This window comes from Anguilla rostrata, chromosome 19 (assembly GCF_018555375.3).
Source record: "Anguilla rostrata isolate EN2019 chromosome 19, ASM1855537v3, whole genome shotgun sequence".
NCBI classification, from domain to species: domain Eukaryota; kingdom Metazoa; phylum Chordata; class Actinopteri; order Anguilliformes; family Anguillidae; genus Anguilla; species Anguilla rostrata.
In genome coordinates, this window is record NC_057951.1 from 1936967 (window position 1) to 1963962 (window position 26996).

The 26996-nt window shown below is 45.5% G+C and overlaps 2 protein-coding genes across 9 annotated transcripts in view; both read left to right on the forward strand.

Annotated features, from left to right (window-relative positions):
- Positions 1–26996, forward strand: part of LOC135245705 (uncharacterized) — a 492416-nt gene that overhangs the window by 350302 nt on the left and 115118 nt on the right.
- LOC135245715 (uncharacterized) lies at positions 443–26217 on the forward strand. Of its 8 annotated transcripts, none has more exons than XM_064318993.1 (20): positions 444–600; positions 696–754; positions 1084–1147; positions 1260–1414; positions 1827–1885; positions 2786–2879; positions 4249–4515; positions 6509–6754; positions 6827–6895; positions 8554–8805; positions 10698–11045; positions 11332–11453; positions 11830–12049; positions 17218–17355; positions 17888–18078; positions 18836–18987; positions 19380–19637; positions 20755–20908; positions 25473–25581; positions 26083–26217. In XM_064318993.1, coding segments are annotated over exons 1-20 (3078 nt in total). In that variant the 5' UTR covers positions 444–598; the 3' UTR covers positions 26202–26217. The 8 variants fall into 8 exon arrangements, 7 of the variants coding, with proteins under 7 accessions (XP_064175066.1, XP_064175063.1, XP_064175062.1 ...); XM_064318994.1 differs by adding an exon at positions 858–904 and having other exon boundaries at positions 508–600; positions 6509–6895; XM_064318992.1 differs by having other exon boundaries at positions 6509–6895.

The window sequence follows — 26996 nt, forward strand, 5'->3', positions numbered from 1 at the left end:
AACTTTTGACCACGCATTATCGCATTTGGGTTAGAAGGATCTGTAAGAATTCTACATGGCGACATGCCCTACGATTCAATTAAACACATCGCCAGATTTACGGCATATGAAAGGACTCAATATATAAGTTGTAATTATTTCGCTTTTATATTTATCTGACACGTTTATTCTGTGTTGCCCTACCAGTTAGCCTATCTTCAACACAATAGGATGCTTGCAAACAATAAGGGTTATAACCTAAATTTATTGTCGCGTTTACAAAAACCAACAGAGCCTGCGTGAAAAACTAGAGAAAATGTCCTGTTAGATTGTTCTAATGCTTTTTTAAATTTAACACAGATGTTGATTCTGACGAATTTTTGTTTCACTCATCTTACTTTTTTAACTGAGTGAAAAGGGTGGTCAATATTTTAAGGTGTAGCTAATTGTCTAATTACTCGGTCTGATTTTAGAATTGAAGGGTTTGCAGAGTATACGCCCAATATCAGCATTAGTAGGTCTAATGTATTGCGAAATGATCTCGACAGCTGAATGTTTTGTTCCGTTTCGCTCATATCGCTTTCTCACAGAGGGACAGTAGTTCAACTATTCTCTGAAAATGTACATATGCTCATTTTCTGTGGGTTTATATATTAAATAAATACGTCCTCGTAATAGGCGCTCCACTAATGCAATCTACATCTGTACATTTGCAGGTTTGCCTCCGCGTTTATTCTCTCATTACTGATATCACTGCAGCTTTCTTCTTCTTTGGGTGAGTAAATGTTTATTTATTTATTTTTGCATGACTCGTCTACATGAACCAGTTTCAGTGAATCACAGTGGAGGTACAATTAGAATTATATTTTAATTTACAGCTGTAGTGGAGTGAATCAGCTGGCGCAAACACTGGTGTTGGTAACGTGTAAGGGAAATGTCGTTTTGGCTTTAAATTGCTATGGTTTGAATGGCCTTATGCATGTGTAGCCTATAGGTAACGTTTACCTTTTGTTTTTAAAATTCACTAATGGGTTTGTCCATTCAGTTAGGCCTATAGGCCTGAATGTATAGTCACACGAATGCGTCTAACTTTGCCGTTTTCAGGAAGCTGCAGCAGTCCTGTCTTCTCTGTCTGTTGGGTTCTAAACGTCAGCGCCTCCGCGAAGAGGTATTAAGTTCAGAATATCAGAACCTTTGGTTCATAACTTCTCAAAGCACATTTACTTGAAACCTATGCATCTCGTTGTTTGTACGGTGACATTGTTCTCAATCCTTACCAGACCAGATACCAAGATATGGCTGGACAGCAATGAACTTACACCCATAGGAAGTAAAGGCAAAATGGTGTCGTTGATGGTAACGACACTGGATGTACACACATTACGCGCGGACTATGAAGGAATCTCCCATGTGTGGAACTTTTCAGTTGTTTCCGGTAAGTGTGAAATTCAGTTGTTCACACGTTTGTGACTTTGACTTTGAAGCTGAATTGGAGAAGAAAACGGAAATCCATAATTGGATTGGTAAATTGGATTTATAAGTGTATCGCTGTTTTGGCGATGCTTTTTAGGTCCATGTACGATCCGTGTACTTTTTGGCTAATCTCTTTCCGTTTCAAGAACATAATTTTTTGTTAAACATATAATTACAGAAACGGACATGGTCATTAATTGTAATTCGAAGCTAATTGACCGTTTACAAATGTATGGTTGACACTGCAGTCCACCAATTCCTGCTTACAAACTTCCTCCGCCGAGTCCGACGTCTAGCTTCGACAATGTCTGCCACATTGTTGCTGACGGGGGGGATGTAGATGGATCCAATGCTGAACATGCTTTTCTCATCAGATTCCATCAATGTGAGCAGTGCGCACAGAACTGCGTATCTCCCCCCCAGCAGAAGTGGGGTGAGTGTTACTGATGTTTCAATCTAGCTCATGACTGTTGTCATGGTCAATAATAGAAACTGCTAGACATATGTTTGCCAAAATATGGTCCATTGCCTCGGTCTTGTGGCAGATTGATGGCTCTCTTAAATTATGCTGCAGGCCACTTAATTTGAACAACTACTTCTATAAAGATGGGAACTGGACTTGCAACCCAAAGGTTACTGGTTAAATTCCCAGGTAGGGTGCTGCTGCCTTGTTATATTCTCCACAAGTGGGCGAGTGCATGTGTGGGGTATGCCAAGAGAACAGTACAGGCCTGTATGCATGACCCCTACAATGAGGGCGTCCAGTGGCTCTGTTATGCTGTGGGGCGCAATTTCATGGTATGGTCTGGGTCCGCTTGTCCCCTAAGAGGGAACGATCACTGCAAATCAATACAAAGTTATTTTGAGTGATCACCTTTATCCTATGATGAATCATTTCCATTCTGATGGGAGAGGTCTCTTCCAGAATGACAGTGTCCCCATTCACTGAGCTCGAGGGGTCACTGAACGGTTTGATGAATATGAAAATGATGTGAATCATATGGTATGGCCTTTGCAGTCACCAGATCTCAGCTGGTGAATGTGGGGCTTTATTTTGACACAGGGGAAACCAGAATGTTTAGCACTGTGGACCCCTCATGGTTTGTGCTTTTGAATTGGAGCCATTTCAAATTTCTCATCTCAGGGTGTTTGAATGAACATGGAAACTATTGAAAAGTAAAACTGAAAAGTTTAGTGCTGTCGTCACTTTTCTCAAGTGCCTGTTTTCCCTTTTGCAGTCTAACAGAAGCGAGTTGATAATGTGGTTAATCGGACCCCTAAATTCTCCATTAGAATGGCTAATTGGGAATCTTCAATTTCTCTTTCATAACAGGAAGCTCTCAAGACATTCCAGCCAAATGAAGTGTTTCCCTGTGAAAACGACACTCATTATCTCTACCAAAAGGAGGACTTTATCATTGCACTTGGTATGCCTCTCTCTTTACACTTATGGACATCAACAGAAACTGAACTTGACCAGATAAGGTTTTCAAAGATCTGAAAATTTTAACATATTCCAAATTGTTTGCATTGCAACAGCATTTAAATCTAACATTCTTTTTTTTATTCACCTTTCTGCCAGTATGTTCCTCTGTTTTAGTACAATTAAAATTTAGCAGAATTTTACTGCCATTTCCAAGAGATTTAAATGGTGAAATGATGCCCCCATATAAGGAAATTGAGGGTGTTCACTTGGTAGAGTCATAAAGCTCCTTCACGAGCGTACAAGTTTAGGGATATTTGTGATTTATTAATATAATCTGCATGTGTGATTTAAAAAAAATAAAAAAAATAAACTTTATTCATTTCTAAGCAAATTGTACAATTTGCGCAAATGGTTGTACAATATAATTAAATCCACGCAGACTCTATGCATCAGGCCCCAGAACTTCTTTTTCCTTTGAATATGTAATCTACCAGAATATTTCTATTTTTACTATAATAATTTTAGGGTATTAAATTAATTTCTGTGCCAAATACATGGGGCTTTTTGCACATAACTTCAAAGCTTAGAATCAGTTTGTTAAATGGTCCACATCAGTGTATAAAGCAGTTTCATTGGATAACAAAATACATACTGATAATTAAATTGTTTCCATATGGATAATCACCAAATGATTACTATACAAATTAAGAAAGTTTCTTTTTATTTATTTACAAGTTTAACAGTTATCAGAATGTGTATATCTTTTGTTTGGATGCAGTTTAACAGGTGTTATACTGTATCAGAAAACCAGTATTGCTATGATAAATACTAATGAATTTGACGTTAATTCAACATTTACCTTAAAAGCTTAGATTCAGGTTGCTGTTTAGATGTGTAATAGATGGAGTGATAGGTTCCATTAGGTCATAATTCAATATGACCTAATGAAACCTACTACTGTAGGTATATTGATAATTATTAGTTGTTGGTGTAGACAGTTTTTCTGTTTAAGTAACAGTAAATTTGGCTTTAATCCGTGACTTTATGTGCAACGCAACGGAGTGTCCCTGGATCACTCTACATGTTAAATATAATATCAAAATGCTTTTGTATATGTGATGAATAGTTTGTTAGCAGTGTTTGACGCCTGAAATGAACATTGCCTCATTTCAGGATTCCAGAATTCTAGCTTTTTACTAACATTATCTTTTTATGGCTTAATAGATTAGATGTTGGCTTACTGTTCTTCATTAACAGTAGCTCGTCTATGGAAACTGGTGTCTTTGAAGGCTCCATCAGCAGTGCAGCTTGGCATAAATGACCTCCTGGGTTACAATGCCAGTTTCTCAAGCACACCCTGCTCTCCCCAGGCCACACCCACCGCTTTCCACTGAGGGCGGAGTCTCGGGGTGCCTCCATGCTATTGGTCTCCTGGCGAGGGAGCCCCCGTGTCCCCCCCGACCCCCTGCACAGAGTGGCGCTGTACCGGCCGGACCTGGACGGCCTGGCGGTCCTGTGCAATGAGACCACGCGCAGGTGGCACTACCGATTCGCTGGCCTGGACGGCTGCCGGAGCTACGTGGCGTGTGTGGAGATGGCGCTCGGCCCCGCGGTCCTGTGCCTCACCGCGCTGACCGGTAAGAGTGCGTATACAGACTAATCTGGTGTGTGCTCATAATAAATGCATGTGATAAATGCTGCTTCTTTTCCATTAATCATTCGGTATAGGATTGAATTGCGCGTATACAATCCTCAAATGACGACTGTAGCAGCAGTGAACAAAAATATAATTACCGTATTATATTTATGCCTTACGTTTATACCGACTCTCCCCTACATCCTAAGTGACACTAATGTATGTGACGTTACACTGTGTTCAAAACCCTGACTATTGTTAAGTTTCACAGTCTGACCACAAAGTTTGTTGAATAACCATTTGTATATGTACATTCCACTCAAATACACACAAAAATGTTATGGGTAACAAGGATGTTCCTATTTTCAGCTTGTCTTTTTAAAATGTATTTTTCGTACCAATTTTCATGCTTCTATCCACCACATGACATTTTGTTCACTTAATTCTCCCTGCTAAATAGCCATTGTTATTAGTATCTTGTGCTTTCTACATTATGTGCATTATGGGCAGCACTGTTATCCATAGCCACTTCCAAGTACTGTACATTTGCACAGTAGATTCATATGAGCACCAGGAGATTCATATGAGAACCTTTAGATTCATATGAGCACCAGGAGATTCATATGAGAACCTTTAGATTCATACGAGCACCAGGAGATTCGTAAGAGAGCCTTTAGATTCATATGAGCACCAGCAGATTTATAAGAGAACCTTTAGATTCATATGAGCACCAGTAGATTCATTTGAGCACCAGTAGATTTATTTGAGCACCAGTAGATTTATTTGAGCACCAGTAGATTTATTTGAGCACCAGTAGATTTATATGAGCACCAGTAGATTCGTAAGAGAGCCTTTAGATTCAGATGTGCACCAGCAGGTTTATGTGAGCACCAGTAGATTCATGTAAGAAACCCGTCCGCAAACCAAACAGTGGAAGTATCTGTGTGATGAAGGAACGTGTGTAGTCTTGCTGAAATATGATTAATTTCATGTTATCTTGATTATCTGACTCCAAAATAGTGTTTTCACCTTTCCTCTGGTGCTAACAGTAATGCATGGCCAGAGGAAACTGCTTTCCACCAGTAGTGTGTCTCTATACTGATCGCTGTCTAAAACTTGGTAGAGGCAGACATGTCTCTGGCTTGTGTAGCCTGCATAAATACAATTGAGTATGAACTGCTACAACACTAGTGTATAGGCCAGTAACTACGAGGTGCTGGTATCCTCAGTTCTATGTGTATGTTAGGACCTTAAACTGCTAGGTGTACAGTGGTAAGAGTCAACGAAGAATGGCAGGTTAAAATGAATGCAGTTTATTGTTCTGTGTGTCCAGTAATAATAACGATATACAATGGTGCAAAATGTGAGTGGTGAAATGGCTATACACATTTGCATATGCGCAGGAGACGAGTTTTGACGAGTCTCCCTGAACCATTGCACCTTTCCCCATATATACAAAAAGATACAAAACACCAAGTCATGAAATAAAAACACAATCCGCACCAAACAGTACAGATCAATGATCCTGCTTGTGCTATCTCTGTAAGCTTATCACACCGGGTTAGCCTTGGTATCTGGCTGGCCACTGACCCATTTGTATCAAGATCTTTAGTCAGCACCCCACCACCAAAGACACCAACTTGTTTCCCATGTTATCAGGTTTCTACTGTAACGATACAAAACTTGATCACATTATATTATGGAGAACCTAAGGGTCACATAATGCTGATCCAGTAGGGTATTTTGCTACTGAGCACTGTATCTATCTAATTTGCTGACTCCCTTCTTTTGGAGGTCTGATAAGTAGCACACTTCTGTGAACTGCCCTATTGCCATATGAGCACCAGCTGGTTCATTAGCATTGTGCAATTACTGTAGCCGAACATGCATAGGCTCATGGGTTAGCCTGTTTGTGTGAATGATCACTTTGTAAAGCTTGGCTGTGCTGGTGCGTGCTCAGAGTGCCGTGTTAAGTTCCCTGTGTGAATGCCCAGATCCTGACGTGCCCAGGAACTTCAGGGTGACCGCTTGGGACAGCAACAGTGTGACCGTGGGATGGGACTGCCCCCCGAGCGACCCCGCCTCGGGCCTCACCGGCTTCCTGCTCACGGTCTTCCACGTGGACGGCTCTGGCCACGTCCTGGAAGAGAGGAGCTTCAGACACACGCTGGGCAGCCCGGTGTTCACCGTGGGCAGCTTGCCTCCCTGTAGCAGGGTGCAGCTGGGGCTTCAGGTGGTGTGCCAGTCTACGGGCCAGTCTGTGGGCCAGTCTGTGGGCCAGTCTGTGGGCCAGTCTGTGGGCCAGTCTACGGGCCAGTCTGTGGGCCAGTCTGTGGGCCAGTCCCGCCTCAGCAGGATGGTCCTCAGCGATGGAAACTCTGGTGTGGCTACAGAGCGCCTGTGTCTGGCACCCACACCATATGACCAAAAGTATCTGGACACCCCTTGTTCTGGGACTGTTCTTCATGGTTTGGGCTAGGGCCAGTGATGGCAAATCTTAATGGTACAGCATACAATCACATTCTGGATGATTCTATGCTTTCCCAATGGTTTTGAGAATGGTGTGGATGAACTTGACTGGCCTGCACATAAACCTGACTGCAAGTCCATCCAACACCTTTGAGATTAGAAAGCCAACTGTGAGCCAGACCTAATGGCCCAATCAGTGCAAATCCCTGCAGCAGTGCTCTGGTATCTTGAATAGGGCCTTCCCAGAAGAGTGGAAGTTGTTATAGCAACAAAGGGTGGGCCAACTCCATATTAACATCAATTATTTTGGATAAGATGTTGAATGTCAGTGTCCACATACTTTTGGCCATGTATTGGTTGTGTGGTGTACAATACAGTTCAGGCCAAAAGTATTAGGCCATCTGTGGGTTTAAAAAAATAATTTTTAGAAGACACTTAGGGAGGTAGGGAGGAATTCAGTTAATTTATTGACATTTATTGAATAACGAACCAAAGTACAGACATTTTTCAATTTCTACCTACGATAACACAAGTTTTACTTAAAACAACTTTGAAAACAACTTTTCTCAAAATAACCTCCTTTGGCTTTAATTACAGTTAAAGAAATTATTGGAGGTATGTCTAATCTTTCTGGAGACAGAGTAGTAAAATTGTTAAATTGACTGAAATCTTATCGATGCGTTTTTTTTAAAACCACAGGTAGCCTAATACCTCTTGGCTTGTAGTGTAAGTGAACTAAAGTAAAATCTCTGTGTTGCTCCCGTGGAAAAGAAATAACACACAAGTCCATCATTCACAACAATGGCACAGCTTAACTGAACTGTGCGGGATTGAAGTGGTGGTTTGCAACATATTTTAAATACACACATTTTGATGATTCATCTCCTGATTCCAAATCAGCATAGGTTTGACTTACTCACAGACAGGCTTGCTTCCTTGCTTAGCAATATCTCCACACGGCAAGGCTGTCACATATGCCTATAGAATATATACATTATATATCTACCTATAGAATGCTTAAATGTCCGGTCCAGAGACTGGGTAACCCGGCATGGGAAGCTGCAGATACCACAGCACATTCAGCACTTACTGAGTAAATAATGCCGGAGCGAACAGATTAAAGAAAAAGAGGCCAATACAGTTAGTCTTAATACGCTTTAAAAACTGCAGTTAGATGTATGGTGCAGTCCTACATTGATGCATTCTTTTATCTAGCCCCAGGGTAGAGGCTAGTGGAAAAAACCTGTATGGTTTTCCTGTCAACTTAATTAATGTACTTGTAGGTTTCTTGGATTTTTCACTAGATGTTGCTGTCAGTGCAGGATTTCCAAGCTCCTGCCAAAGGAAATCACGTGATTTTGTTTTTAAGTGTGTCCCTGGCACATGACCTGGCACATGATGGGATGTGCTGGATTAAGAGTTTGTGTGCCAATCTCTCCTCTAATTTTGAACAGTGAATCGACTTCATCACTTCCAACACATCTAACAGGGGAATGCTAATATTGTCTTGGATACTACTGTTTGAAAGCTTTGCCTGATGAAAGAGTTTTGTTTATTTTTTGTCCCCTAGCAAACTCTGAAATCATAAACCTACACCAGTCCTCCTTTGGCTCCCACAACTATACGGTGAGCTGGTCTGTGCAGAACATCTCCTCCATCTCCAGCTTTAAGGTGTACCACCAGGGGGAGCTCCAGAGCTCCACGCTCCTCACCTGGCACACAGTGACAGGCCTGCTTCCCTGCCACCAGTACAGCTGCAGGGTGGAGGCCCTGTGTGGGGACAGCACGGTCATGAGCGTTAGCACCATCCAGACAAAAACAGGTGGGCCAATAGCGTTGGGGGGTGGGGCTGTCTGTATTGGGGAGGGGCCTGGCTGTGTGGGGGAGAGGCCTGGCTGTGTGGGGGAGGGTGTCATCATCACCCACCGCAAAAAACCTTGGAGTGGTGATGGACAACAGACTGTCCCTCTCCCAGAACATCACGGCTGTGAGTCGAACGTGCAGGTTCTTCCTGTACAACATCCGGAGAATCCGCCCCTTCCTCACCACCTACGCAACCCAGCTCCTGGTTCAAGCGATGGTCCTGTCCCGCCTGGACTACTGCAACTCACTACTGGCTGGTCTGCCAGCATCCGCTATCAGACCCCTGCAGCTCATCCAGAATGCTGCAGCACGTCTGGTCTACAACCTCCCCAGACATTCCCATGTCACCCCCCTGCTCACTGACCTCCACTGGCTGCCTGTTATGGCTCGCATCAAATTTAAGACCTTGGTGCTTGCATACCAGGTAGCTAAGGGGTCAGCACCAGGGTACATCCAGAGGATCATCAGACCCTACACACCAGCCAGACCTCTCCGTTCTGCCACCTCTGGACGCTTGGCACCTCCCCCTCTTCGCGTCTGTACTTCCCGCTCCCGTCTGCTGTCTGTCCTGGCCCCTCGCTGGTGGAATGACCTCCCCGTGGCAGTCAGAACAGCAGAGAATCTCACCACCTTCAAACGCAGACTGAAGACTCATCTCTTCAGGCTGCACCTCTCCCTACCCCTCCCTAGCCTATAGTTTAGCTCACTGTACCTAGTTAGGATAATATGATTATGTTAGTGTATCTGGCAGGATTGTTTTTTGTCTGATTAGGTGTGATTAGATGTGATTCCAGTGCTAATTTGTACTTGGTAGGATTCTTGCTGAACAGCTTACTCTACAGGGTTGGAGTGCTGATCGATGTGGTCACTTCTGGCACTACGATCCTTACTTCACTCTAGTGTTTCTTTTGCACCTCTACATCATGAACCAATGCACTTGTTGTACGTCGCTCTGGATAAGAGCGTCTGCTAAATGCCTGTAATGTAATGTAATGGGAGGGGCCTGGCTGTTTTGCGGAGGGGATTGACCTGTGTGGGGGAGAAGCTTGGCTGTGTGGAGGAGGGGACTAACTGTTTGGGGGAGAGGCCTTGCTGTTTTGGGGAGGGGTCGGGCTGCGTGGGGTAGAGGCCTGGCTGTGTGGGGGAGGGACCTGGCTGTGAGGGGGAGAGGTCTGTTAAAAAATGGGCTACAAACAGTCAACTTTATGAAAAGGATGATCATCTGAATCCAGTGATTTGACAGGTGATAATTATGGTCCAGCTGACTTCCTCTGCTTTGAGGTGCAAATGACAAATAGTGGTGTGACAGATAGCCACACCACATCAGTAGGTTGAATGGGTGGAAAACCTACACTTGTGGGTGAATGCACTTCTGTGGTGGCCTTAATTATCTATTGATCAAACACTTGTTGACTCTTATTGGAGAGATATGTCAAATTGTCAGTCTCACAGAAGAACAGAAGAATTGTCTATTTCAAACTCATTAATGCTTGTCTCAAATATTTTTGGAATTTGGCGCAATGTATGTTTAAATAAATAATGTAAAATGTTTATTGCTCATGAACTGTTCTAGATGAAAACTGAACATTTTGTTGAACGTGCATTTTTTTCTCCATTTCTCCAAATTTTGTTGTTGGTAAACTGCAGGTTGGAAAAATATTTTGGTCTTTCCACGTGCCCTTTGTCTTCGGTGAGGCACCGTCAAATTCCACCCCACACCGTTCTGCACCCTTTAGCAACCAACTCCAAGCTTGCGTTAGGCCAGGATAAGCCCAAAGTCTTTTAGGAAGGAGCTCTGGTGAAGTGTTGGGGAGGCCCTGATGAATGTTTGCTGGTTTGCTCTGCCCACAGGCCCTGGTGAGGTGTTGGATCTCCGATTTAGGCAGAAGGACTCGATAGCCCTGTGGAGCGGCAGGTCTGGGGTGGGCGTGGCCTTCTTGTACCGCCTCTCTGAGAGGGGTGGCCCGAGCGTCCGGAAGGGGAGGCTGGCAGCCCCCCCCCTGCCTCTGCCGGGCCTGAGGCCTGGCTACCCGTATGACCTGGAGGTGGTGCCAGAGTGCGAGGGTGGCGAGCGTGGAGCTCCAGCTGTGCTCTACTTCATCCCAGAGGAAGTCCCTGGCAGTGCCCCCAACGATGCCCCTGGAGACATCCTGCTACCCAGGGTTGTTGACTCTGCAGACCAAACAACAGATCGCCTCGGTCAGTATTAAAGCAGGCTGGTACTGACTCGGTCAGTGGTAAAGCAGGCTAGTACTGACAGACCGCCTCTTTGTTTTGAAGTTGGCTCGAATTATCTTATTAAAGGCTTGCGTATGTGATTGCATACACAGGTGCAAAAATTTGACATTTATTCATAACCACGGACTCTGGTCAGGCCCACGGTAGGTCTGTGTCCTGAAGGCTGATAACATGGGCTGGTTGCAGAAAGCTTTCATTCAGACACATTTTTACATCAGTGTTTGTGCCCCTAACCCCCCAACTGTAGGACTGCAGGTTCACCCCCCCAGCCATGAAATGTTCCTTGTTGTGCCATGGACAATGCCGCTATCGCTGGAGGATCCGAGGGCAGAAGCTCGAGTCCTGCTGGAGGGCATTATTAAAAGCAAGGTGGGTCCTGTTCCCGGGTCCTAGCAGTCATTGCCGCTTATCACACCGTTCTGTTTATAGCGTTTTGTAGTATTTTAGTTGAACTTTTATCACCTTCAACAAAATTGAAAACAGTCACTTTTGATAATCACTGCTGGTGTTTTTACAAATCTCAGATTAAGATTTGATCAGGCTAAAGTTTGCCTAAAATCCTGAAATGGACGGGCCCTTGTGCACCCCTGCTGTGGTTTGTACAAGCGAGACTATCCTCCTCTCACTTCTTCACTTGGGACAGGCCTCTGTTAGTCACCTGGGCACCTGCAGTCAGCCTGTGCCAACTGTGCACGATGGACCAGCTTTACAATTTTCTTTTTGGTTTCCATTTCCTTTTTACCAGCTGCAGAACTTACTGAGTAAGTTCTGGCCAAAAGCGGAGGTGCAGCTGATCTCGTTTGAAGACAGCGAGAGGAAAACAAAAACCAAGATCACTTTTGAAAGCTTTGATGTTTCCAGCCAGGATGGGGTAGTGATCCTCCGCCCTGAGGAGCAGCTGCAGCATATTATCTCTCTCGGCCACGCCCACATCACCGTCACAGACGACAGCATCTACTGGGACGGTAGGTGTGAGACATGCTGGGGGATTTGTGTGTAGCTGACAAAGGAATATTGGCTGTTCTGTTCCCAGTGAAATAAAACCCTTGAGACTGTGCATGTGTGTGTGTGTGTGTGCGCATGTGAACTGGTGGACTTGGTCCAAAGGGGTGGTGTGATGTGCCTAGTGCAGCACCCCTGAGCTAGCGTAGCTGCATGCTTGTCTGCTTGCTTGCTTCTCGCTCCCAGGCACTGCGGTGGATACAGGTCAGGATGTGACCGGGAGTATCTAGTCTAACCCTGCGCGCAGGTGGCGTGGGAAAGATGGTCGCCGAGGCTCGGGATGGAACAGCGTGCCTCTCCGGCAGCTCCTCATGTGACTGAGCAGCCCCGGCCTGCTCACCCTGAGAGGGAAGGGCTTAGAAAATGTGTCCTATAAAAGGTCTGTTCCTTTTCAACCCAGGCAGCCTACCACAGCTGCCGGGTCATCCCTCATCCGGTCGAAAATTAACAAAAAAAAAAACCCCCACATAAAAATCACAATTGCGACCTGGAATGACCGAACTCTCCTGGATGTATGTGATGATTCCTGTCGTCCCCGAAGAAGAACAGCGCTGGTTGCGCACGAGCTGAAGAGGTACAACATCGACATTGCGGCCCTCAGCAAAACCCGCTTCCATGGCGAGGACTCTATAACAGAGATGGGAGAAGGCTGCACTATCTTCTGGAAGGGGCTTCCAGAAGGTTCTCATCACCTCCATAGTGTAGGTTTTGCTGTGAGGACAAGCCTACTTCAGAAGATCCCAGAATCCCCAGTTGGCATCAGTGAAAGACTGATGACCTGGTGGATTCCCCTCACAAACAATCGCTATGCCACCCTCATCAGCACATACACCCCAACACTGGTTGCTGACCCTGAGTGCAAGGAACTCTTCTACGCCTCCCTGCACTCCGCCATAAATAAAACAGCATCCACTGGCAAGCTCATTCTCCTAGGCGATTTTAACGCAAGAGTGGGCTCTGACAGTGGATTATGGAAGGATGTGGCAAGCTTAATGACAACGGTCTTCGCCTCCTTACTCTCTGCTCTGAGCATCAACTGGTCATTACAAACACCTTGTTCCAACTGAAGAACAAATTCAAGACCTCCTGGCAACACCCCCGCTCTAAACACTGGCATCTCCTGGACTACATCATTGTGTGCCAAGCTGACAGGAAGGAGGTGCGAGTCACCAGGGCCATGCATGGAGCCAACTGTTGGACAGACCATCGCTTGATCAGAGCCAAACTCAACCTGGAAATCTGCCCTCAACTGAGGAAAACGCCACCATGCAGGAAGCTCAACTGTGATACACTGAAGTCCACGCACTAAATCAACCAGCTCAGGGAACAGATTGCAAACCAACTGTCTAGGATCCCCAAAGCACCAGCAGATCCCAACACCAGCTCTACCTGGAGCACCCTACGTACTACTCTCTGACCTCCCCTGCCTGCCCCCTGTCAACCATTTGGACTCACCCCCCCCCCCCCCCCCCCCAGTTTCTCAGAGGTACACAAAGCCACTATGGGCCTGAAGAACCACAAGAGCCCAGGCCTTGAATCCTGGCAGTAATATTAAAACATGGGGGATACCTCCTTACCCGTAGAATACACCAACTGATCACTGCTATCGGGTCATCTGAAGTCATCCTGCAAGATTGGAAGGATACTAACTTCATCACAATGTTTAAGCGCAAGGGTGACATAGCAGACTGTGGTAACAGCAGAGGTATCTCCCTCCTATCAGTGGCGGGGAAGGTGCTAGCATGGATCATGCTACTCTGCCTAGCAACCCATGTAACTGAAGACATCCTGCCCGAATCCCAGTGTGGCTTTAGGCATGATCTAAGCACTGTGGACATGATCTTTGTTGCTAGACAGGTACAGGAAAAAAGCAGAGAACACCGCAAAGACTTGTAACTAGCGTTCATTGATCTGTCCAAGGCCTTCAACACTGTAAACCGGGAATTGCTGTGGGAAGTACTCGGGAAGCTGGGGGTTCCACCAAAGTTCAGGAACATCGTACGGCAGCTCCATGATGGGATGCCAGCCTGTGTGAGCATCGATGGTCAACAATCCCCAATCCCCTGTGGATGTGGGGGTCAAGCAAGGGTGTGTTCTAGCCCCAACTATTTTCAACATGTTCCTTTCCACCATCACCCTGCTGTCTCACAAATCCCTGGATCCCACAGATGGGGGACAGAAACAGTACAGACTGGATGGAAAACTTTTTAATATCCGGCGACTTCAAGCCTTCACCAAAACCACCACCTAACACATCCTGCAGCTACAGTACACTGATGACTGTGCTCTCCTCGCCCACTCACCAGAATCCCTACAGCGTGCAGCTGTGACCCGACTTTACATGGGCTGGCTCTTGATAGGCGGGTATGGTTGTCTACCCCTCATGACTGCATGGGCTCTCCATCCCTGTCCTAGTAGATATGCAGCCATATTCTACTCCTGGCGGCGTCCCACAATACATAGCACTGGCATTTACTCACTGTCTGGTATATTGCAAATCCCTTAACTGCTGTTTCCACCCTCTTCCCCACGCTGCCGGCGGGGCTCTTGCCCCAACCCTCGAGAGTGCTTCGAGAGTCGTCTGGTCTCCCCCACCTCTGCGGTCCAGCCCCTCCTTCGTCATTGCCTCCACCCTGCCCACATCTGCCGCCACCTGCTGTTCCCCATCACCGCCACCTGGCCCCACCCATCATCTGAGCCACATCACTTATCATATCTTCTGCATAAACTGGCTGACATGCTGGTCACCAGTCGGCACCCTGAGCCGACCAGAGGAGGATGGGTTTCCCCCTTGAGCCTGGTTCCTTCCAAGGTTTCTCCCCATCTGCCACAGGGAGTTTTTCCTTGCCACTGTTGCCTTAGGCTTGCTCCTGTGGGGGTTTAGGCTAGGGCTGTCTGTAAAGCGTATTGTGACAACTGTTGTAAAATACGCTATATAAATAAAATTTGATTTGATTTGATTTGAAATGTGGTTGCTTCCATATACAGCGCCATTAGTCTCCAGATCAACATCAAGAAAACGCAGATAGTCGTGCGAGAGTCCATCCCCCAACCACATGCGCCTACCTTCACCCTTGATAGTCATCCTCTTGCCATCGTCCCACATTTCACCTATCTCGGTAGCATTCTGTCCCCCTCCTGCAACATCAACGACGACACCCAGGTTCATATTAGTCTGGCCTCTGCTGCCTTCGGCAGGCTCAAGTCCAGGGTCTTCCAGAACAGGAACCTAACCATCTCCACCAAAGCAGCTGTGTACAAGGCAGTTTGCCTCTCCACACTGCTTTATGGTTCGGAAACCTGGACCCCCTACCAGAGGCACATACAAACTCTAGAGGCCTTCCACATCCGCTGCCTCCAAAGGATCCTGGGTGTGTCCTGGGAAGACAGGGTGCCCTATGTGGCAATCCACGACCGGACTCATACACCCAGCATTGCCGTGTTCCTTGCGCAAAGACATCTGCGTTGGGTCGGGCATGTGATCCGCATGCCTGCCCACCGGCTACCTAGACAGATCCTCTATGGCCAGCTCTTGAATGGTCATAGGTCTGCTGGGGGCCAAAAAAACTGCTACAAGGATCACTAAAAACCCTCCTGAAGAAGTGCAACATCAAACCACCAGTACAAGAGTCAATGGCTGCTGATCGCCACACCTGGAGCTCCACCTGCCACCAGGGAATCACTCACCTTCAGGAGCAGGCTACAGAGAGACAAATGCAGCGGCGTGCACAGAGGCACCAACGTGCTGCAGGGCCCCCCCTTTCCTGTGCCGTATACCCCTGCCCCTCATGTGGCAAGACCTGCGGATCACGCATTGGCCTGCACAGCCACATGGCTATGCAAAGGCGTAATACACCCCAATAAACCCCCAACAAATGAATTTGGAGCAACGTCACCATTGTCATCGATGGACTGCCATAAGTGTGTGTGTGCGCGTGCGTTAGCGCATGCACGTGTGTGCACATGTTCGTGCGTGCATGCTTGTGTGTGTGTTTGTGCATGTGTGTGTGTAAGTGTTGGTGGCAGTGCAGTATAACATTTTGCTCCAAGGCTGTTGGTTCATGGTTGTAGAGTGTCTATGAAATGCCTGAAATGTAAATGAGAGACAGATGGACAGATAGACAGACAACTCATGCGATGCAACATTGTTTTAGGGCGGGCACGGTGGCATAGTGGTTAGCACTGTCGCCTCACAGCAAGTGGTTAGCGCTGTCGCCTCACAGCAGGAAGGTCGTGGGTTCGAATCTCGGGTTGGGGTCTTTCTGTGCGGAGTTTGCACGTTCTCCCCGTGTTCGCGTGGGTTTACTCTGGGTACTCCGGTTTCCTCCCACACTCAAAGACATGCATGTTAGGTGCGCTCCTGCAGGTGCCCTTGACCAAGGCCTCAGAACTGGAGTTGGTCCCCAGGCGCAGCACAGAGGGGCAGCTGCCCACTGATCCTAGGTAACTAAAGATGGGTCAAATGCAGAGGAAAAATTACCCCATGGGGTTCAATATAGTATATCATCATCTTCTATATAATGGTGAGGAACTCCTAAACACTGCTGCCATATAACAATCCAGTCATGCTGAGGAGGCTCAGCTGGTTTCTCCTGAGGAGGGAGTCATTGCCACATTGAGGGGAATGCAGGGTATCCCAGGCTCAGTAAAAACTGTGGGAGACAAGGTCTTCTCTCACCTCATGACAGTGAGTCTGGTGTTCAGAGGCTATAGCAACGCCCAGCATTCACAAACTGTGTTCTGTGTGTGACTGAGTGGAGCAGCAGTAGGGGTGGACGGTATGACGATATTAGATTGTGAACGATTAAAATGTCTCCACGACCTGACTTTCCAGAGAGTTCGGGAGTATCAGGCTGCAGTGAAAGTACACATTCTATCAGTTGCTCTGCCCTTAGGTTTTGTTGAATGAAGGGCAATATTTTCTTAAATAGGGATATTAGTTTGATTGCACTGTTCATTAACTTGCAAAATAGTCTTAAAAACCAACATGAAAAAGAATCGTGATCATATCGTGGATCGTGATCATTCCTGAAAAAAATTGTGATATGATATTTTTGCCATATCGCCCACCCCTAAGCAGCAGTGTACTTGTGTTCTCTGTGTGACTGACAGTATACTGTGTAACCCACAGACCCAGATGAGTGTGACTCCCCCGCCCTGAACAAGTGCAGCTCCAACTCCGTCTGCATCAACACCCTGGACTCATTCACCTGCGTGTGTGAGCCGGGGTACTACAGCCTGAGCCCCATCCTCAGCCCTGCCTGCCACGGTATACATACACACACACACACTCACACACACACACACTCACACATACACACACACACACACACATTCACACACACGCACACAAACTCACATACACACACAGACACACACGCAAACAAACTCACACACACACACAAACTCACACACTCTCACACACACACACACACACAAACACACACACACACACGCACACACACACACACTCACACACGCTCACGCACACACAAACACACACACACAGACACACACACCATTATACTCTCATACAGAGTATAATGGTGTGTGTGAGAGACTATAATGCTGCTCTTACACACACACACACACACACACACACACACACACGCCTGCTGCTCTTACACACATACACACACCCTATGTGGTTTGCTGCAGTTTGCTGTGTCTGTTTCTGTATTACTTGTAAAATGGCAGCATTGGCATAGCCTAGCATTTCATGCACTTTTGTAAGTAATGAACCAAAGGCTAATCAAAACTATGTCTACATAATGCGACTAAAGAACATCATGTCTTAACAGAGAAGGGGATGTTCACGCTATGCCTGAAGGACCATGTATCTGGGGGCATCTCCAAGCCTTTCCTCATCCACTACTTTGGCGGGAATGTGACTGTTGTCCTCAATGATGGTCGCTGCTCCATCAACGAGACGGACAAGTTTTATTATTACAGGATAACTGGCGCCCCCTCCCAGTGTGGAGGCCAAACGCTCGTGAGTACCGGCACCAGATCCAGGTCATGTACACAGCTGGTGCATTCTGGGAATGCACACCATCACAAAACTGATTCACTAAACCTGGCATAGCAAGCTGCAAGTGCTACTGCTTCTTCCTCCCTTCAGACAATGACACTCTTTACTCTAGCAGACCTCTCCATTTAGCACCCCTCACTACCTCTACCTGTCCCATCTCTCCATTCAGCACCCCTCACTACCTCTACCTGTCCCATCTCTCCATTCAGCACCCCTCACTACCTCTACCTGTCCCATCTCTCCATTCAGCACCCCTCACTACCTCTACCTGTCCCATCTCTCCATTCAGCACCCCTCACTACCTCTACCTGTCCCATCTCTCATTCAGCACCCCTCACTACCTCTACCTGTCCCATCTCTCATTCAGCACCCCTCACTACCTCTACCTGTCCCATCTCTCCATTCAGCACCCCTCACTACCTCTACCTGTCCCATCTCTCCATTCAGCACCCCTCACTACCTCTACCTGTCCCAAGGTCCTCACTGAGTACCTTTCCAGCTTAGCAGTGTGTAACACATCACACTGGGTATTATGAGTGTGTAATGCCTTGTGTGTGTAACACATCACACTGGGTATTATGAGTGTGTAATGCCTTGTGTGTGTAACACATCACACTGGGTATTATGAGTGTGTAATGCCTTGTGTGTGTAACACATCACACTGGGTATTATGAGTGTGTAATGCCTTGGGTGTGTAACACGCTTTCTGCTCATTTAGATTAACAGGACGCATGTGGAGTTGAGGAACGCGCTGACTGTGACGCTCAGCAGCAGGAGATCCATCACACGGAGGGACCTGAAGGTGCTGTGGACCTGTGCCTACCCGCTGCTCCAGACCAGCACAGCCCGCATGAAGCCTGGTCTGGACTGGTGAGAAACACACCCCTCTCTCATTCAGCCATCCAATCAGCATCCACGGCAGTAGCATGAAGGACATTAAGCCTCAAACTAGCATTTTCAGTAGTTATGCATGTACAACTGTAACAGAGCCTGGGCTCAATGAAAATACCTTAGTCTTTGTTAGCACTAAGGCTAATCTAATGGCATGTGCGGTTCTTTATTGGTGTGTCATAATCCAGTTTGTTTGTCTGTTATTCCATCACACATTGTTGGTCATACATTTCATGTGCTGGTACTGTGGTTTATTTTTTAGCACATTGCTATTTAAAAAACAAAAAAAACAAATGTGCTTTTCATGGAAATCTAGTGGATGTGGACACGGATGATGTGTTTGCTGTGCGTTCTGCTCTGCTCCTCTGCAGGGTTACCTCTCACAGTGTGGTGCAGGTGAATTCGTCCCGCCTCCTGGAGATCAGCATGGCCTTGTACAGTGACTCATCTTACGAATACAACTACACTGGCCCTGTGGAGCTCCCTTCTGCAGAGCAGCTGTACATCCAGGTGATCCTGCACTGTGAGAACAGCCTGGCCTACAACATGAGCCTACAGCTGGAGTCCTGCTGGGCCACACAGACCGCAGACCCACAAGAGGAGAAGAAGGCTTTTTTCCTGAAGGGGGGGTGAGTTCTCTCATATTGAGGGCAGAGGGGGGGGGGAAGTGGGGGTGGGGTTGAGTTCTCTGCTCCTGAGGGGTGGGGGGGGGAGGGGGGTAGTCCTTTGTTCCTCAGGGTGGTGAGTTCTCTGCTCCTGAGGGGAGGGGGGGGGTTAGTCCTTTGTTCCCAAGGGTAGAGGGTGAGTTCTCTGCTCCTGAGGGGGGGGTGAGGGGGTGAGTTCTCTCTCTTTTCCTTTACGTTTTGTCTGTGATTCGATTGTTGGGTTGATGCTGCCTCATTGTAATCATAATTAATTCATTTCCAGTGCCTGAAGCTCTGCTGACATGTACATGTGTAGTATTTGTCTCATTAACATGTACTTTTAAAACAGTGTATGAATAAGATTTTATTGTACATGTGTGATAACAGTAGATGCCTTATGAAAAGGCTTTATTTTGGAGGCCCAAGAGTGCATCAGTGGTAGGTTGCATTTGATGCCCAGGCTGCCAGTTGAATAGCCCTATTACAGATAACATTAGGATTGCACTCTTTATACCAAAAACATGAACCTGGGTAATTTAATGGCTTTTTTTTTTTTTTTTTAAATGTCATTTTTATTCTTCATATTATATTTTGGTAGAAATTTATCTTTCTGTGCTTGGAAAATTTTGCCTTTTGATAAACTTTTCGCAGTGGTAGATGGCTTATTAGGATGATGGCTATGGCTTATTATCCGACTTGCTCGTTGGGAGCAATTAGGGGTTAGGTGTTCGGCTCAGGGACACTTCAACACGCCCAGGGCGGGGGATCGAACCGGCAACCCTCCGACTGCCAGACAAACACTCTTACCTCCTGAGCTATGTCACCCCATAAAAAAACACTAAACAATTAAAGTGTTAAACAATCCTGTCCTGTTTGACCTAGAGGCTATTTGGGTCCGCACAGTATTCCATATTGAAGGTTTGGTAATTGTTCTTTGAAGCTATATTGTCATTAGAGTATGTGCGTTGTGCTCCTAATAAATTTCAATGAGTGTGATAGGGGATTTTGTTCAAAAAGGGGATGGAGGTAAATGACAGTAATACAGGACGCTTGGATATGTGTGAAAGGCTTTAATTAGGCACACAGCCCATTATCCTTTCAGCTGCCCAAACGACAGAACCTTCCGCTGGTACCTCCAGAGCAGTTCCCCTCAAAGGAAGAGGTTCTCCATTCAGATGTTCACCATGTCTGACCACTCCCACATCTACCTTCACTGCCTGAGCAGAATATGCAGCCAAGATGAGAACTGCATAACGGTAACTCCCCACCACTGCAATCTGTACACAGTGGTAACTCCCCACCACTGCAATCTGTACACAATGGTAACTCCCCGCCACACCACTGCAAACTGCACACAATGGTAACTCCCCACCACTGCAATCTGTACACAATGGTAACTCCCCACCACTGCAAACTGTACACAATGGTAACTCCCCGTCGCTGCAAACTGCACACAATGGTAACTCCCCACCACTGCAAACTGCACACAATGGTAACTCCCCACCACTGCAAACTGTACACAATGGTAACTCCCCACCACTGCAATCTATACACAATGGTAACTCCCCGCCACTGCAATCTGTACACTTCTGGGCAAAACAAATGGGCCAAGCCCAAAATGGCAAAATAGTAAGCTTTTAATGGTCTTAACAACAAATCATTGGCCAGGAAATTAGCAAGAATTAAACAAATAGATAAAGTAACTTGGTATGAGAGAGCTTTTCCCTTTGATTTCTTTAAATGTTTAAGCCTTGTGGGTAAACTTGCGGACAGCTTTTTACAGAAAGAAGAGTCAATGTTGTTCCATTCAATGTTGAGGGCTTCAAACAGTTGATGAGTAGTGGAAAACTGTTTCCCGGTTAGTTTGTGTTTAATATGAGAGATTCTCTATAGGGTTCAAATTTGGACTCTGACCAGGCCAAAACATGAGCCTGATGGATTTGTTCTCAAGCCACTTTTTGGTGGTCTTTGCAGTGTGGGCAGGAGCATTGTCTTATTGAAAAATAACATCTGATCGTTCCTCTTCAGAAAACAACTTTTCAATTGTGGGAAGCAAGCCTTTCTGCAATATTCTCCTGTATTCCAAAGCGTTAATTGACTTTTCACAGTGAAGCAGCTCACCAGTACCAGCAGCTGAAAAGGCTCCTGACACCATGACACCTCTTCCTCCATGCTTAACTGTGGTAGAGATGCATTCACTATTGTATTTCTCACCAGATCTTCGAAGACACCTCTCTGGAGCATCACCATGCAACTCAAAACATGATTCATCACTCCACACAACTCTGCTGAACCATTCTGAATCAAACTTTCCATATTCTGCCAAAAACTTAATTCTGTCTTTGATGTTTTTCTGAGACAGCAATGGCTTTTTAACACTTCTTCTAGACACACAACCTGTATTAGATAACCTTCTGGTTATTGTTCTTCTCGAAAGAGTCTTGTTTTCTGAGGTCTTGAATTCTGATGACAGTATTTGTAGGCTTTTCTTCCTGTCTTTGAGAACTATAAATTTCAGCAGGTGGTCATCCCTGCATGATGAGGCTTTGGGCCTTCCAGATCCTTTCTTTCTGGCAACATTACCTGTTGTTTCAAAGTGTTGACCTATTCTCTTAATAGCTGATAGAGAAATAGGGATTTCCTCTGCCTTTAGGGTCTTGCAGATGTTCTTGCCCCTTTACTGTGGGACTCACAACACTGCATACTGTAGATCTCTCGCTGCACTATCAATCCTGGTTCCATTTATGAGCTTGTTATCAGGCCCTTGATGGGCTGCATCAGGTGTGGCAGATAACCAAATAATGACTAATCTTTTAAGAGAAAAAAAAAACATCCCAGAAGATATTTTTGGAAACTTTTGTACACGCAGACATGTGTTAGTTTGAATTTTACATCAAACATTTGAATCATTATCATGATTTTACTTTTGCGTGCAAGAAGACTATATAAGTGAATTTCCCTGTTTCTAGCTTTTCCCCAAACAGTTCACTGCAGCAAAAGTAAACGAGCAAATGGTGGCACAGGAGGTCTCAGATGTGCATTTGTTTAATTCTTGCTAATTTTCTGAACAATGTTTTGTTGTTAAGACCATTAAAAGCTTAATATGTTGCCATTTTGGGCTTGGGCATTTTTTTCCCCCCAGGAGTGTACACAATGGTAACTCCCTGCTGCCACAAACTGCACCATAGCCGCGTTCCACCAAAAGTACCCAGAACTTTTAGTCCCAGGAACTACTTTTCAAGGAACTAAAAGGTTCCTTCAGCCCACTGTTGTCTGCGTTTCCACCACGGTCTAAAGTCCCGCGAAGATTAGGCAAATTAGCCCACTGACGTATGAAAAAGCGACGTTGTCGTCGGTCCATCTGTCCTATGATTTCTTCTGTAACCCCATACTACCACCGAAGTAGCCTACATTATTTTCTAATAACCGGGACAGCCCGGAGGGGTTTATTCCACTTATATACAACGGGTTACCAACAATGACTATATATGGTTACTTTTGTATTTATTGATTTTTATCGATTTAATCACCTGAAATTGAAATATTCTTCCGCAGCCGTTTGGGCATATTTTACCGTTGTCAAGCAAAACTGTCGTTGGTGGTTGAACTTGGACTGTTGTTATGCAACAAATAGGATATAACAGGCCAATAGTCAGATTGTAACTGTTTTATATATCCTCTCAAACACATGCATTATGTTTTTATGCGAACATTCACTTTCATGTCTTGACATCCGAGAATGAATTCACATTCCACAAATAACTGGCAACAACAGCAGAAAACATGTACACGTTGTTAACAATTTGCTGTTGAATTGATTACTTTCTCATCGTCAATTCCATATAGGCTAATCGCAAAATGACAAGAATAGAACGAAAACTCGGACTTGCGTGAAAATTTAAATTAGCAGTGGTACAGCCACCGTTTGCTTTCCTTCAAAGTTACTGCTAGCCGAGCAGCGAAGTGTGCCCTCCAGATGCGAACCATGCACCATAAATTAGTCCATAGTCTTCCTGGTCATTTTGTGGAATTGAAGAATGGCAGAGTAAAATTATGGCCATCTGAAAAAAGCAAAAGGGACGATTACTAGAATTAACCTGTTATTTTACTCTGATAAAAAGTGCGGAAGGTGATTTCCAGTTTGCTTTTACTGTATCACCAATGTAAATTACGCAGAACTACCGCATACCTCACATAACGTTTTGAGTCAATTACAACGGGCTAACAAAGAAAATCCGGAAGAAAATATTCAGCAACCGAATGAATCCGTTTGAATGTTTTGGTACATAGTATGCTGTCCCAGCATGAATGCTTAGAATTTTATAAAACGAATACTAAAGCAGGAAAAGAACAGAAGAGCACACGTTATAATTCCAAGATGTTGGCAGGCTATAACCAAAACTAGCCTACTGCACCGCATAACATACAAGTTTGATTTGAAGTTATTATGAAAATAAATCGGTTTGCGGCTGCATATTTTTAAACATGGCGGTTGAAATAAAACACTGCAAGTAGTCGACCAATCAGAAATTTTCAGCGCTTGCGCCCCACCCCAAAGGTTCCGGTACTTCTGGAAAGTACTACCCCACGAGCAGGAACTTTTTTGGGGGTAAAATAAAGCCCTAAATTTAGACCCTAGTTCCTGCGGTCGAAAGCACTGAGTTCTCAAAAGGTCCTAGTTCGGGTAAAGTTCCTGCGGTGGAAAGCGCTCATGTTAATTCCCGGGAAGCCTGCTGGGCTGGTAAGAGGACCAGCTGCTCATCTCAGCTGGGCTTGAGTAATAGGTACCCAGCCGCCTCATCCTCAGGCTGGGCTTTGAGTAAGAGGGACCCAGCCGCCTCATCCTCAGGCTGGGCTTTGAGTAAGAGGGACCCAGCCGCCTCATCCTCAGGCTGGGCTTTGAGTAAGAGGGACCCAGCCGCCTCATCCTCAGGCTGGGCTTTGAGTAAGAGGGACCCAGCCGCCTCATCCTCAGGCTGGGCTTTGAGTAAGAGGGACCCAGCCGCCTCATCCTCAGGCTGGGCTTTGAGTAAGAGGGCTGATAACGATGGGTGTGTTTGAGACAGGTCAGCCAGCAGCCTGGCCTGAGAGCTTCCTGTGTTCACTGCCAGGGATGTGACAGGCCTCATCTGAGCCCCAATCTGTCAGGACACACCCCTTTATTAAAATTTGGGTTTAGCTTACTGCTATTGTGAGAATTGACCATGCATGTGTTTACATTTCAACAGAATATGTCTTCGATGTTATCGCTACTTTATATCCAATGACACGATATTAATGAAACCTTGGGTTTACACTTATTGTTGCTTTGGATAAAAGTGTCTACAAAATAAATGTAATGTTAATATCATTGATAAACAGTCAATACATGAATGGATAGACCTCAATTTAAAAAGACCATATAATACATGTTCACACTAAAACCATCATCATTGCATGAGCCAACCATTTTGAGTGTTCAATATGTGGTGACCAAACAGGTATTTTTCAGTCATTCTTCCCAGTTCAATATTTATTTTTATTATCTAGATATTTATATTGCTCACAGTTTTTCTGATGCACGCAATTCAGTCCTTTCACTTTATTTAATATTCTCAGTGAGTTCTCATAGGCTCTTTTCTGAAGAATGGGAACAAACCCACCTCACACTAGTTACTCCACTTCTACTTTCTGCGTGTTGCATAATTTAAATATTAAATCTTCCGTTAGCACAAGGTTTACAAATCTTGAATGTTAGAGAATGTGGAGAATATTTCAGCAATCATCCTACACTTTTGTTCACATATTGGTTAAACATTCCCCCTATATTTATCTGTACAGAACTGCTCTCCCGGTCAAAACCAAAAGGTGAGAAGAGATCTACTGGACAAGCTCACAGCTATTCTTTCAGCAGGACCCATCTCTGCAGCAAAGAGGAAACTGACAAACTGTGAGTGGAATGCTATTGACAAATGGAGTATACTGCTGTGTGTGTGTGTGTGTGTGTGTGTGTGTGTGTGTGTGTGTGTGTGTGTGTGTGTGTGTGTGTGTGTGTGTGTGTGTGTGTGTGTGTGGTGTGTGTGTGTGTGTGTGTGTGTGTGAGGAGAGAGTGTTGCGCGCGTGTGTGTGAGTGTTTGTGTGTGTGTGTGTGTGTGAGTGAGTGTGTGTGTGTGTGCGTTAATGAGTGACTGTGTGTGTGTGAGTTTGTGAGTGAGCGTGTGTGTGTGTGTGTGTGAGTTAATGCATGATTGTGTGAGTTAATGATTGACTGTGAGCGTGAGTGTGTGAGCTGGTAGATTCTGTGTTGTGATTGATTGTTGTTTACTCTGTTCCAGGCTGAATTAGAATGTGTTGTGTGATTGTGGTAGAAGGAATTAGAATGTGCTGTGTGATTGTAGTAGAGTGGATTAGAATGTGTTGTGTGATTGGTTGCTTTTCTCACTCCTTGCAGGGCCTGGAGCCCAGATCATGCTATCAGTGGCCGGAGGATTGATTGGCCTCTTTTTTCTAACAGCACTGGGTGTGCGTGCAGCACACGCTATAACACAGCGCAACCCCAGACATCAATAAAGTGTGTATACCTGCACTGTTTAGTCCGTCCTCTCTGTGCTACTGTACAAACAGCACTGTGTCCTTATTCTCTCTGTGCTACTGTGTACAAACAGCACTGTGTTCTTATTCCCTCTGTGTAACTGTGTACAGACAGCACTGTGTTCTTATTCCCTCTGTGTAACTGTGTACAGACAGCACTGTGTCCTTATTCTCTGTGCTACTGTGTACAAACAGCCCTGTGTCCTTATTCTCTCTGTGCTACTGTGTACAAACAGCACTGTGTTCTTATTCCCTCTGTGTAACTGTGTACAGACAGCACTGTGTTCTTATTCCCTCGTGTAACTGTGTCAGACAGCACTGCCTATCTCTGTGCTATGTGTACAAACAGCCCTGTGTCTATTCTCTGTGTAACTGGTAAAACGCCCTGGTCCTTATTCTCTCTCTGAACTGTTACAACAGGCACTGTTTCAAACACTGCAATCCATATAAGAAGATACATCCAGGTTCGGAACAAGCACAAGTCAGAAACAAACACATGGAACCAGCACGCGAGTCAAGGGGACAAAGAACTTAAATAGACAGGGGTAACAAGACACAAGTGAACTCAAAACAATGAAATCAGAGGGAAGGGAAAACGAGAGGCAGGTGGGGACGAGGATTAAATAACGAGACAATAATAAAATAATTGAAAGCAATATTACAATTAACCAACAGGGGAACGAGCAGGACACCATCTGGCGGCCCAACAGGGAAAAACAGACAGAAACACAGAACCATGACAAAAAAACACATTTTCAACGTACAAAAATGGCA

Bases quoted from the DNA above. Each gene is read 5' to 3' on its own strand.
- LOC135245715 (XM_064318992.1), top strand. The intron at 2,880-4,248 runs GTATGCCTCTCT...TGCTCTCCCCAG, and splicing joins GGACTTTATCATTGCACTTG to GCCACACCCACCGCTTTCCA. The intron at 8,806-10,697 runs GTGGGCCAATAG...CTCTGCCCACAG, and splicing joins CACCATCCAGACAAAAACAG to GCCCTGGTGAGGTGTTGGAT.